Source organism: Phascolarctos cinereus, unplaced genomic scaffold (genome assembly GCF_003287225.1).
Source record: "Phascolarctos cinereus isolate Bilbo 61053 unplaced genomic scaffold, phaCin_HiC Scaffold_4;HRSCAF=312, whole genome shotgun sequence".
NCBI classification, from domain to species: Eukaryota; Metazoa; Chordata; class Mammalia; order Diprotodontia; family Phascolarctidae; genus Phascolarctos; species Phascolarctos cinereus.
This window is the reverse complement of record NW_027555847.1, coordinates 254,619,581-254,633,664: the sequence shown is the minus strand read 5'-3', so window position 1 is coordinate 254,633,664 and position 14,084 is coordinate 254,619,581. Positions and strand designations below refer to the sequence as shown.

Here is a 14,084-nt window from a genome sequence, read left to right as displayed (position 1 = left end):
AAATTGCCTTGGTTTTATTTTTCAATTACTATGGAAAAATCTTTAAAGCACAGTTTATTGCATTTGTTTCTTTTTAATGCTAAGACATTTAAGCTGCATTGCATCTTAGGGAGAAAATAAGATGTACTGAGTACATGTATGCACTTCTTCACGAGTTGTCAGTTGTATGTATCCCATCATGTAATTTAAGCCTGAATCTTTTATTGGATAGGTTGGCTATGATTTGTTCCTGTTTTAGTTTAGTAGGAAGAGAAAATAACTATGAATTAGAAAGTAGAAGAGAAAACATTGCATGGCACATAGCAGGCAAATTACAAACAAATTGCTGATCTGCGTTGGGTGGAAGTTTATACACTGGCCATTTCCTACACTGATGAAATCACAGGTCTGGATAAAAAAGAAAATAAAATATGGCAACAGTATTGAGTTTTGAAAAATATAGATGATGATAATAATAATAATAATAATAGCCAACATTTTACATAGGACTCTAAGGTACAAAGTGCTTTACATGTATTGTCTCATCTGAGCCTTGTAACAACCCTGTGACGTAGGTATGATTAATATTCCCCATTTTACAGGTGAGGAAACTGGGATAGGTTAAGTGACTTGTCCAAGATCACATAGTAGTAGTGCCTGAGGTGGATTTGAATTATGTACACTTCACAAGTGTATGGATGATAGGGATTTGAAGAATATTTAAAAGAATTCTTAGCTTTACAGGCTCTTTCATCTGCTTATGATAATAGTCCAATCTGCTTAAAATAAAATATTTGCAAGTGATTGTCTTTGTAGGTTTCCACATTGTTGAAGCAATTATCCTAGTTAGCATTGGTAAAGAAAAAAAGGTTTGAGAGGATGCTGGTTGATTTTAGTTGGAATCATTTCAGTGAAGCCGTTTTCCCACCTATGTAGATCAATGTGTTTGGCTGTCAATAAATTATTTAAAATGAATCTCCTCATTTAAAAATAAAGATGTTCAAGAAATCACACTGTGCAATTTCTGGAATAAAATTCTAATATTGAAATAATCACATCATTTCAGAAAATCGCATGCCAAAATAATTAACAAAATTTTGTGATTCTGCTCTGATAAAAATGCAACACAAACCATTGTCAACATTATGGAACCTCTATTAAATTCCATTAGTTTTTGTGATTACTTCCTACTTTCATACATACACATAATATTACCTTGGTTACCATCATTACCTTACTGGAACTATAATTGAAGTTATCTGCTATCCTAATGACTGAAGAATTAATGTAATTCTGATTAGCTGAGGCTGTCTTGTTCAGTGAACTTAATATAGTCTGACATTACCTTACTAAGGAAGCATTGATTTCTGTTGATAGTAAACAGTTGCTTTGAGCAGAGATGAGAGACTTTGTCCTTTATGTTGTAAGAGTTTTGACCAAGTGTTTTAAATGAATCCTAAATTCTGATAATTCCAAAAGCAAAATAAAATTTAGATCTGTCAGTAGAATTAGAAGAAGCGTGCTCATAGAGTGTGAAATAGGAACAATCATTTTTTTATATGAGCATATGCAGAGTTATCATGACTGAGGTCATATATGAGATTGGCCAATGGAAGAAGGAGGAGGATAATAAAAAAAATAAGTTAACTCTATAACATTTTATGAACTCAGGTCGCAGCTATACAAGTTTTAGGAGGTGGCTAGATATAGTAACTTGCTTTTTAGCCAAAACCATTATCTACATCTAAAAGTTACAGTTTACAATCTATGTCTTTGGGATATGAATCTCAAGAGTCAGTTATAACCTTGTGCCCTGTTTCCTCATTGTGAATCATCCCCTCCTCTCTTTGTCTACTCTAATTTTTGGTGCCTCGATATCCATCTACTGGTTCCTCCCTTACTTCCTACATACATCCACAAATCTTCCCATCCAAAAAATAAGAAATCCAAAACTCTCACTAGAACCTACCATGCTCTCAAACTACTCTTCTGTATCTCTCCTCCGCACAACAGGCATACCACTCCACTTCCTGTCTCCATGCACTGACTGTCCCTCATGTTTACAATTCACTCTTCAATCAGCCAATAAACATGCATTAGGTACTTACTATGTGCCAGGCACTGTTCTAAACTCTGGGGATACAAAAGGAAACAAAAGAGAGTATTCCAAAGTTGTATATTTTTACAGTGCTGTTATTGAATAAATTGTTCTCTTGGTTCTGCCTATTTCATCCTACATCAGTCAATATAATTCTTCCTAGATTTTTAGTATTCCATTACATTCATTTACCATGTTTTGCTTAATCACTACCCAGTTGATGGGCATCCCTTTAGGTTCCAGTTCTTTAAAACCACAAAAAGTAGCTATAAATTGTGTTGTGCATGTGGATCCTTTTCCTCTTTCTTTGATTTTTTTGGGGTGTAGTTCTAATAGTGGTATCACTAGGTCAAAAGGTGTGTATACATAATCACAATAGCTAACATTGTATAATGCTTACTATTTATTTGCCAGGCATTTTACTAAGCACTTTACAGATATTATCTCATTTGATCCTCACAACAACCCCAGGAGGTAAGCACTATTATTAATCTCCATTTTATAGATGAGGAAACTGAGGCAAACAGAGGTTAAGGAACTTGCCTGGGGTCACATAGCTAGTAAGTGTCTAAGACCAGATTTGAACTCAGGTCTTTGTAACTTCACGCCTGGTGTTCTATCCTCTGTGCCACTTATCTACCTCTTTTTAATGATTTTTGAGGAAGGGGAATAGTTCCAAGTTAGAACTATATCAATTTGCTTTCAGTTGTATGCTGCTTTTTAAAAGTGTTTTTAAGTGATTTGTGTATATTTATGTTTGATTTATCCTCAATTAGACTGTTAGCTACTCAGGGTTAATAGCCATTCCTTTTACATAGTTCCTATCATATTTGAACATTGTGGTATGTAATACTTATTTTACAATTTCTTTTTTTCTTCATTTTTCTTTTTTTTTGTTTACTTTTAGGCAGTTGGGGTTAAGTGCTTGCCCAGGGTCACACAGCTAGTAAGTGTCAAGTGTTTGATCTGAGGTCACATTTGAACTCAGGTCCTCCTGACTTCAGGGCAGGTGCTCTGTCCACTGCGCCACCTAATTGCCCCCTATTTTACAATTTCAAGAACCTGTGATGCCTTTGTATTGGGCACTTAGCCAAGCAAAACAGATTGTAATCCTTTTCCAACTTACAAGACGGTCTTCGAAACTGGCTGAGGCCCAGATTTATCACCCTGCAGCCAACCTGGTAATGAGCATCATTGAACTTACCTACTTTGATTCTTGGACAAGAAGGCATACAGCTCATCTCCATGCCCATGTACAAAGCCTTTGCTGACCTTGCCAGAACTTGAATTTTGCTAGCATAGCCTCTGAGAACCCAGTATCAGCTCCAAGAAACAGTGAGGCATCTACAGAGGACTTGTCTATCACCACCCCCTTCAAACACAGACACCCAGTTTTAATCCTAGTGCTCACAAATGTAACATAACTGAGCCTCTTTTTCCTCATCTGTAAAATGGGAGTGATAATACCTATAATAAAGGCAGTGTGGGATAGTGAATAAGTGATAGGGATCCAGCTGCAAAATCAGGAAGACATTAGTTCAAGTCCTACTTCTGATACCTACTGGTTATGTCACTTTGAATAAGTTCTTTAATCTCTATCTCAGTTGCTCCAAGCAATTCTCTAATATTATAAATAGCATATCTCACTTGGAGTCCCCTAGAACATTGAAACTGCAGGTCTATTTTATAAAAAAAAATCAATAAAAGGCTTTTGAGAGGAACATATAGTGTCTATAAATCACTTTGCAAACCTTACTGGGAGATACAAATGTCAATAATTAGTGAATGTTAAACTTTTAGAAAAAATTATTTGCAATGGAGGGAGGTGGGCTTTTAGTAACATAAAGATACTTGTTCTTTGTAAAGTAGTGCTGTAGGCATGATTTTCAATGAATTCTTCAGGGAATATACATGTTCCTTTGCTAGAGCTTATCACACCCTGTTGAAGTTTGTGAGAATCCTATGAGTTTTTCCTGTACCATTTTTATATGCTCCTCAGCTCTCTCCACTAAGGTTTTTGTCATAACCACTTACCCTGGAAAGAATATTAGCTCAACGAGAGTCTTTCCAAAATCCATCACTATTGGTTCTTTAATCAGAAAGATAATTGCTCTCCTTCTTTTGTATTTAAAGGAATTTCTCCAAAGTCCTAATCCTCAACCACAGTGGTGGACCACCATGTGCTTGGCTTAATACAGGACCAAATTTGGAAGCAAAAATTATTATTCCCAAGATCAAATTACTGTATTTCTACCAATAGTTCCAGACATTTAAAGGTTCATGTGCTTGTATCTTAATTCTACCTAGCTGTTGCCAAAGTCATTGAAAGATTGGTTATTTTAATAACAAGAGGTGTTGGCCACAGGGCCTTCCTCTCAAGGGTACTTCTCCATGTGGATTTGAGTTTAACCATATCCTTTACACTTTGTAACTGGAGTCAGGATACTCATTAGCAAGTTGTCCTTGTTCTTCTCTTCATTGAGGAAAAACATTTCTCTGTTACCTTTGCCAAATTATTTAGGAGAAGAGTGTAAATTGAATCCATTTATCTTGAAATGAGCTTTTGGAACAGACTGTTTATACAAGTGTAAGAAATTATAATATAGAAATATTTGGTCTAGTCTGTGAGGAAAAGGTTTCTCAAATTTTCCCCTCCCCCCTTTTAATAATGTCTTCATATGGCATATTAGTTAAAATGTAGGCGAAGCATATATCTAACAAGTTCTGATATACCTTGGTTGGTTATTTTTACTACAATTGGGGACATTGTTCATGGGTTTCAGTAGAATTTTTATACATGTGTATTTACTGGTACATGGAATTGATTTTTTAAATTGATTTATTTATTTTTCATTTTCAACATATACTTCTATAAGATTTTGTGTTTTAAATTTTCTCCCCCTCCCTATCCTCTTTCCTCCCCAAGATGGCGTGCATATATGGAATTTATTTACACAGGTTATATACACATGGCTGATTTTTGTGTATTATGAAATTGCTGAAGAAAAGGAATCAGGTCTTTTTAAAGAAGTATAAAATGAAGTTATTATTGACACATATATGCATCCAGCATACTTTTTTACTTTTAACTGAAACCTTAATTCTTTATCTGTCAGTTGGTGGACGAGTAAGCCGGGAGTTAAATTATACACGTCAGAAGATTGGAGAAGAGGCTATGTTTAATCCTCAGCTCATGATCCAGACACCACGAGAAGATGGTGCCAACGTCCTTACAGTAGAGGCACTCAAACAGCACCTTGACTCTGCATTACAGGCCAGCAGGGTACATGTATATATGTATAACAGGTAAGCCAAGAAGGAAAGAATTGATTAATATCTTGGTGAATAAAACTGATGTATATTATTAGGGAGGACAGCATGACATAGTGGATAGAGGATTGGATATAGAATCCAAATGACCCAGGTTAAAATCTCACATCTGAAGCTATTAGCTATGTGACCCTGGGCAAGTTATTCATTAAGTTATAGACTTGTTGCAATATGAATTGAAGAAAGAGGTTCTCATAGCAGGAGTTTCTCACACTGGGAAAATCATTATTTTGCAGAATTTAAGTAAAGTTGGTGTTCATGAACAATGGACTAGATGATTTAGAACTTTGAGATAGCTTCATGATGGAGCTAGGTCTTTGAAAACAAATTTGTTGTTGTTCAGTCATGTCTGACTCACTGTGACCCTGTGGACCATATTGTCCATAGGGTTTTCTTGGCAAAGATACTGGAGTGGTTTGCTATTTCCTCCTCCAATGGATTAAGGAAAACAGAGGTTAAGTGATTTGCCCAGGGTTACACAGCTAGTAGTATCTGAGACTGGATTTGAACTTAGGTCTTCATGATTCCAGGCTCAGTGCTGTATCCACTGAGTCATCTAGCTGCCCCCTTGAAAACAAAATGCTATGTGGAATAAGCCACTTCTCTGAAAAAAAGTGCTCATTTAAAAATAGTAATACTTTTTTTGTATCAGGTGAGACTGATTTAAAAACAAAAAACATATCAGAACTTATACATCCAAGTAGATGTCTTTGGAGGATGTCATGTTTATGCCAGGGATGCTACCATTACTCAGACCTTGAAACTCCTCATTTGGAATTGCCTTCAAAGTCAGTTTATAAGCCAGACAATCCTTCTATATTGTTGGTCCTGCCTGGCACAAAGCAAAAATGGGTTAAACCATTATCTAGTGAAATCAAACCTGTAATCCAGAGTATTTAAGCCAAGAATTAGATTAAAAGAAAATATCACTATGTGATGACATAAGTAAAATAAATATTTTGTATAAGTAATAGAAATATATGAAGTTTGGAGAAAATATGGGGAGTTCATTAAAATTAGGCTTTTTCCTCTGAGTTGTTGAAATTGGCTGTTTATACAGTACAAATTCAATTAATGAAGTATAGTAAGAACACTGACAGCCTCCTTCTATTCAGGGACTCAAGTCCTTTATGACAGAGTGGGGAACAAATACCATCTTAGTTTAAAAGGTGGAAAGAGAAGCAAAATAAAACTGAGTGACTTAGCCAAGTTCTATGAGAGCTGGACTAGGGGTTTGAAGGTGGGAAGGAATGGAACATGACATACTGGAAAGGGCGGTGAAGTTTGAATTGTAATTCTGATTCTGCCATTGTATGACCTTGAGCAAGTGACTTAATCACTCCTATATCTCAGTTTTCTAATATGTAAAATGGACATTATGCCGTCTGCCTTAACATAAGATTGAAATCAGATAATATGTATGGAAGGGATTTGAAAAGAATGAAGGAAAATTTTAAATGTCATGTATTTCAGTGAATATTGCTATTAGGTAATTTTCTGTAATAAATCTGCCTCCAGTAGAAAGCATGCATTTATGAAACTGGTGTGGACCCCGTGTAACAACGTTGTAGGTGAAAATGTAGATGCTACAATAGAAGAATTAACTAACTGTTAACTTTAAGAATTGGTTCAGAGGATCTTTTAAGAACTTAGAAAAGGAAGTGATCTGATGATGATTCAACTAAAACAAGCATGTGTTAGGTGCCTATGTGCAAGGCACTGTCCTAGGTGCTGGAGATGCAATGACAAAAGCAACATAGTCCCTATTCTCAAAGTTCTTGTGTTCTGCTAAGACCTACTATATATGGCTTTCTTTCTAAGTGAATGAAACCATATTTAACCCGTAAGAATGCTTAGTATCTTATGTGCCCTTTGGTAGCAGGAAGAAAAGGCACTTCTCATCATCCAGAATAGTAGTAGGACCTCTAAGAAAGAGCATGGTATTCTGTTTGTTTCAGGGACTATAGCCTAGAGTCTCAGACAGAGGCAGAAAGAACCAAGTGATTTATAGTTTTGGAAATAATAGTGTAGAGATAATGGCTTTGAAGGTGCATTTACCTTAAGATAAATATAGCTATGCTCTTCTTCAAAAGATTTAATTAAGATTCCACCAATCAGCAAATAATTATTGAACAGTAACAGTCTAGTTGAAGACATTGTTGAACACTATGAAGAATGGAAAGAAATATGAGCTATGGCCCTTGCTTTTATAGGATCTTATAATTTAGTTGGGAGAGAAGACATGTAAGTATAGGTAATGACATAACTAAATAAATGTTGATGAATAGTAATAGTGCTGTTCAAAGAAGTGATCACTTTCGTCTGGCCAGGTATTACAAAGGAAGTAGAATTTATTTCAAGCCTTGAAGGATGAGTAAGATTTGAAAAGCTTAGAATAAGTAGAACTTATACCTCGAGTTGGGATTATTCCATTTATTTTGTCCTTGTATCCCCAGTGCCTGGCACAAAGTAGGTTTATGAATAATAAAGTCTTAATAAAGGCTTATTGATTACTAAGTGGAAGTTCGGCACTTCCTTAAAGTCAGTGATAAACCTCCTTGTAAGAGAAATTATTTCCCATGATGCCAAGAAAGGTATGCCTATCTGGATCTTCCATAAGGCTTTAAGACCTACCACCAGCAGGGGAGCCCTTCTCTCCTCATCCTCTCTTCCAGCCTGAGCTGGTCCCAAACCCATCCAAGCTGGCTACCTGCTTACAAGACTTAACAGTAGATGAAAGTCACCAACTCTGTTCCTTCCGATGACAAAGACCACTAGGCCTTACCATGTGGCCTGCCAATGAAGGCCCTTCAGGCCTTTCCTGCAGACTCCCAGCACTTATCTGACCTAGTGATATGACTAACTTAAGGACCTTTGGGCTTTACAATTTTCTCTACTACTGAACCCTTAGGACTACCACGCCTGAACTTTGTTTTATATCTTGTCTCTCCTAATTTGAGAGTGAGATTCTTGAGAGAAGGGACTGTCCTCTTTGCTATTTTTATTCCCAGCAAGTTAGCATAAAGCTTGACACATAGTAAGTGCTTAAGACATGCTTTTTCATTCTCTCATTTTTCATACATGGTTAGGTTTTCCTGGAGAGGGGATAGAGCCCTGTGCATTGTGGGAAGAATATGATTATTTAATGGAATAATTGAAAAATCATTACTGAAGAACCAGATAATGGGGGCAGAAAAGCATAATGACAAGAGAGCTGGCCTCAGAGCCAGAATGATCCGAGTTAAAGTACCACTTCTGACACATACTGTGTGTGTGACCCTGTTAAAGCACTTAATTTCTCAGTAATCTGGGCAAAACTCTGAGATTTCAAATTATAGAGAAGGCACTGACCTGCATTGACAGAGGAAGTTTCTTCAAGAGAGAGTCCCTTATAACAGTGAATTCACAGGACAAGTTCCTATCATTGTAAAACCAGATTTATAGACCTAAAATATGTGAAATCAGTCTGTCAGTCTATTCTGAAAATGTGTTTTAAAAACCAGAAAGTACGTTTTGAAAGCCACCTAGTAATAGAGGATATTTAATTTCTCTTATATCTGTTATTAAAATCTTTAAAATATTGAATTATTGAATAATTTTCATATATACTTGAATCCTCACAAATTTACTCCCTATTAATTCTTGATTTGTGAGCGAAGGGATCAGGTTGACTAGCACTGTCCCCATGGAAAGGATTTACTAAACAAATTGTTTAAGATTATACAGTGAATATATTTAAGAAACTAAACTTTTATAGTACTTTCACAGTATATTTCATACCAGAAAATGCTCTCTATTAAAGCAGTCCCACTAGATTCAATTTGATAAGGCTTTATTAAGGTTAAGATTATAAGAGGTTTTTTTAATTGTTTTATTAAAATATTCCATAACAGATTTTTCACAGTTCCCTCCACTTGCTAGAACAGAAAAAATTATTTATCTCTTTTGCTTTTATGTTTACAGACAGTGGAAATTGGAACACTTATGTTACAAATCAGGAGAACTTATCACAGAAACAGGTTATATGGATCAGGTATACTTACTGTTTGTTTACAAAATTTCCTTCCACTTCTTTCAAAAGTCATATCCTCACTGGTATGTTTTAATCTAAATATATGGTATATTCTTTATTGTTTTTGACAGATAATAGAATACCTTTATCCTTGTTTAATCATCACACCTTTGGACTGCTTCTGGGAAGGGGCAAAGTTACAATCAGGGACAGCATATCTATTGTAAGTGCAGCATTTTGTCTTCCATTCTGATGTCTGAGATTTTGGAATTGCATTGCTGTATTGTTTTTGATGTTACTTTTTCATCATTTTATTTTAATATTCACTTGAACAAGTAATAAAAAAATCAAAATTCTTTGTGCATTTTTTAAAATTAAGAGTATAAAAAGGGAAGAAAAAAGTCTCTGTCTTTCCAGAAAAATCTTTAGGCATCAATAAGTTTCATTTACTGTTATCAGTCTATTTAAATGCAAATCATTGGGGTTTATCGTTGTTTTATCTTGACTGTTAATTCTTTAAAATGTGTCTAATTTTGCCTACTGTGAAAAATTATGTTGAGGTTGTTTATTTTGTTAGTAAAAATTATTTCTAAGTATGATTGTGAATGAATATCAGTATTCATTATTCTTGAGTTAAATGTTTGAGTTTTCTTAGTAAAAAGTTAATCCCTTGTTTGGATCATTAATGAAATTTTTAAAAATGGTATCTTTGGAAGCTAGAGTAGAGGGTGTTCCACAGTTTAGCAGTTTGATATTGTATATGCTGCATCTTTCAAAGAGTTATTGTTAATCTGTGTAGACATTTTCAGTTAATTATGCAAGAGTTAGTGTTTGAGTTATTGTTTCTGTCCTAGCTTGCATGTCTCTGTAAAAGCAATTTGCAATGGCCATCTCCTAACCTTTAGTGTACAGTTTTAGATGGGAAATAAGGGGTTTTGTGGTTTTCTGGTTGGGAGATTCCGAATAATGACTTAAGCCTGGCTAAGCAGATACAGTGTGGTTTGAACCACAAAACAGGCAGCCAAAAGCCTTTCTGGTCTGTCAACACCACAAATTCAAAAGTGAGTGTGGGGGAGAAGTGGCACTGATAGTGGGGAAGGCAGGGGTGGGGGGGGAGGGCATTGTTGTTTGGTGGATTGCCAGGCTATCAGGGAGTTGGAATAACTGTGGGATCTTTTAAGAAAAAAGATCAAATATTTTGCTGATAACATTTGCAGAATATCTATTAAAAGTTATATTAATTACCTATTGTGAAATGCTTAATTTGGATTCTCCTGTTTGGAAGTGCACATTGGATAATTTCTGTGAGTTTTTTTTTATTAAAAGTATTGACTACGTTGTTTTAGCAAGAAAAGGTTCCTTTATTGAGGTTATAAATTCCTGGCTTAGAGTCTTCATTCATAAAACATTTTCATTAATGTGCATTAGGATTAACTAGCTAAAAGTTTATAAGGACTTATAATGCAAATAGTTATTCCTCTTTATGTTAAGTTCCCCAAAATGTAATAGTACCAAAAAAATGTTTACAATATGAATATTTGGAGGGGTTTAAGTGAAATTTTTCAAAGTATTTTTCATTGTCCCTTCTCTAATTTCTTTTACAGAGGTAAACCTCCTTTGCAGTGGACAAACTTTGACCCCTTGGAATTCCTAGAAGAGTTAAAGAAAATAAACTATCAAGTGGACAGCTGGGAGGAAATGCTGAATAAAGCAGAGGTTGGTCATGGTTATATGGATCGACCCTGCCTCAATCCTGCTGATCCTGACTGCCCAGTCACAGCCCCTAACAAAAATTCAACCAGAGTAAGTTTGTTTATTGCCTCATTTGAAATGGGACAAGGAAGAGAGAAAGTTCTTCATTTCTAATCAACCCTAACTCTTTTTTTTACCACTTCTGCTATTAAAATATGATCCCTGATCTTAATTCTCTTCTGTTGACCTAAATTTTGCTTTAAGATGTGCCACACATCTCTCTCATCAGCCTTGTCATTAACGTCTCCTGTGTAACAAGTTCTTAATTCACTAGATTTTAACATGGCATGTGACCTGCCTACTAATTCACACAATTATGTGGCTGTCTTTTATTTTAGCCTCTTGATGTGGCCCTTGTTTTGAATGGTGGATGTCATGGATTATCCAGAAAGTACATGCACTGGCAGGAGGAGTTGATTGTGGGTGGTACGGTCAAGAACAGCACTGGAAAACTCGTCAGGTAATGGATCACCAAAAGTAAAATCCATGCCTTCCTTCTGTCCCTCTTCCTTGCGAGCCTTTTTGTCCCTGAATTGACAAGTATGTTTTTTAATATTCAGCTGTTATGCTAGCTAGCAGTCTGTAATAATAGAATAGGAAACAAAATATATAAATAAGTAAACCAGACCAGTCTGAATGTATCTTATGTTGACTTTTGAAAGGATGAAAGGTATTTCCATCAAAATCTTTGATATCATTCAATGTTCTAGATAGTCGAGGTTATTGAATGTTGAAACCAAGCTGAGCGCTTTGGCTCCTACATGAAGTCTCTTCTGTTGGGAAGGCTGAGGTTGGTAGATCAATTGAGTTTGGGAGTTCTGATGTACAGTACAGCTATAGGCAGCTAGGTGACTCAGTGGATAGAGTGATAGGCCTAGGGTCAGGAAGACCTGAGTTCAAATCCAACCTCAGACTTACTGTGTGCAAGTCACTTGACCTCTCTTTGCCTTAATTCACTGGAGAAGGAAATGGCAAGCCACTCCAATATCTTTGCAAAGAAAACCCATGGACAGTATGATCCATATAGGGTCATTGTACTTCTAGCCTGGGTGAGATAGGGAGACCCAGTCTTCAAAAAAAAAAAAAGAACATTGAAATCAGTGTAGTGGTTTTTTGTGATAAACTTGTTTTGTAAAACAATCAGAAAGTAAAGGCCTAAGAATCCAATAAGAAGGAACGAGGGACATTGTTTGTATCATAATTTATCTTAAAAATTTTTGTTCAAGCTAAATCAGAAGTGCTAAAATACCGTTTCATAATGTTAACAAACCTTTATGAGATCCTTGTCAAGTGTCTGGCCTTTCTCCCCCAAGGAAAGCCAAAGTCTGGCACCTCTAGATGAGCAGCTATGCATTATGACTGAACCCTTTTATATCTAATCATACTATCCTCTCTTCTGCTCTTCCTGTTTTATATAATAGAAACCAAGAAAAGGAAATCAACTATTAATTTAATTTTTGTGCTTATCTCTTTAAAAAGTGTGTAAGGTTACACCTTTTATATGGTACATAAATCGGCATCCTAAGTGACTAAATAAGATAATTACTCAGGTTCACTTGTAATAGGAAAACGTGCTATAGAAAAGAAAAGAATTCCTGTAACTTAGTCAGAGGCCCTCATTCGGGATTTGATGCCATGAAATCGCTTCCTGGAAATGTTTATTTTATGCCTCTTCCTCCCTCCCCCAACTTCTGTTACAGTGCTCAGGCTTTGCAGACTATGTTTCAACTAATGACTCCCAAGCAAATGTATGAACACTTCAAGGGCTATGAATATGTTTCACATATAAACTGGAATGAAGACAAGGCAGCAGCAATTCTGGAGGCCTGGCAGAGAATGTATGTTGAGGTAAATTACAAAGTTGTCCAGAAGCCATGACCAAGTCACTCAGAAGCCATGCCTTTAATCTGGGTTTGGTCTTAAAAATCCCATCACCAAGTTCACCATTTTTACAAAAGATGATATATTTTGTAATAATCAAGCTTGGCCCCAAAGAAGAGAACAGAAAATGTACCTCCCCCCCTCTCTTCTTTACAGAGCTGGAAGTCTAAGGGTATACAACATTGCTTATTCTGCCATACTCAGTTGATGTCTTGTTTAGTTTTACAGAAGTACTTCCTTCCATCTTTCTTTCTGTCCTTCCTTTCCTCTCTTTCCTTTCCTTTCTTTTCCTTTCCTTCATTCATTTCCTTTTCTTTCTTTTCCTTCTTTCCTTCTTCCTTCTTTCTTTCCTCCTTCCTTTTTTCTTTCTTTCCTTCCCTCCCTCCTTCTTCCTTCTTGCCTGCCCACCTTCTTTTTTAAAAGGGATAGCTTTAAGGGTGGGGGGGAGGTCGTCACTAGAAATGTGGGTGATATAAAAACAAAAAGAGAGAAATAAACTTTATTTTTAAAATTTAAAAAGGCATTTTTTATGCAGTTTGGTAAAATTCATTGGTGGATGCAGTTAGTTTTTTACTGTAATATTACCAAGAATTTAGTGACTTTATAAAATACTTCTAGTCTTCTCAATGTGGAGATTTAATTCTTAGATTCCCAAGAACTGAAAGTTTAAAAACTAAAATCTTATTTCTAGTTGGTGTTATCTAAAATGTTTTGAGTGACCAAATGTGAACTGTAGATCTAAACCATAACACTGTATAAAGGCATTTGGTCAGTTAGAAAAGGTGTCTGGAAAACATTAGCGAGGCATCGAAATCTGCTCACAGCTGCAGTCCCATTGGTAAGGTCATGTGACATTATTTGGCCTTTGTTTCCCAAGCAGTGACCTCGACTGAGCTGCTCATGACCTTTTAAAAGTGGCCAGCCAATGAAGAGGGGGGAGGAGTGCCCTTAAGAATTTGTTGTTTTATATTAGGGGCAAAAATTGATATAGCTACAAATCAACCATACAGTTATGATAGAGAAGAAAAGGAA

The 14,084-nt window shown here is 35.8% G+C and overlaps 1 protein-coding gene across 1 annotated transcript in view; it reads left to right on the top strand.

The window, feature by feature from the left end:
- The window catches only part of PTCH1 (patched 1), a 79,787-nt gene that overhangs the window by 22,707 nt on the left and 42,996 nt on the right, over positions 1 to 14,084 (top strand). Inside the window, exons 3-8 of the mRNA XM_020971704.2 lie at positions 5,194 to 5,383; positions 9,371 to 9,440; positions 9,551 to 9,642; positions 11,024 to 11,222; positions 11,510 to 11,631; positions 12,872 to 13,019. Of these exons, the coding sequence (XP_020827363.1) occupies positions 5,194 to 5,383; positions 9,371 to 9,440; positions 9,551 to 9,642; positions 11,024 to 11,222; positions 11,510 to 11,631; positions 12,872 to 13,019 (821 nt within the window). The remainder of the gene's footprint in view (positions 1 to 5,193; positions 5,384 to 9,370; positions 9,441 to 9,550; positions 9,643 to 11,023; positions 11,223 to 11,509; positions 11,632 to 12,871; positions 13,020 to 14,084) is intronic.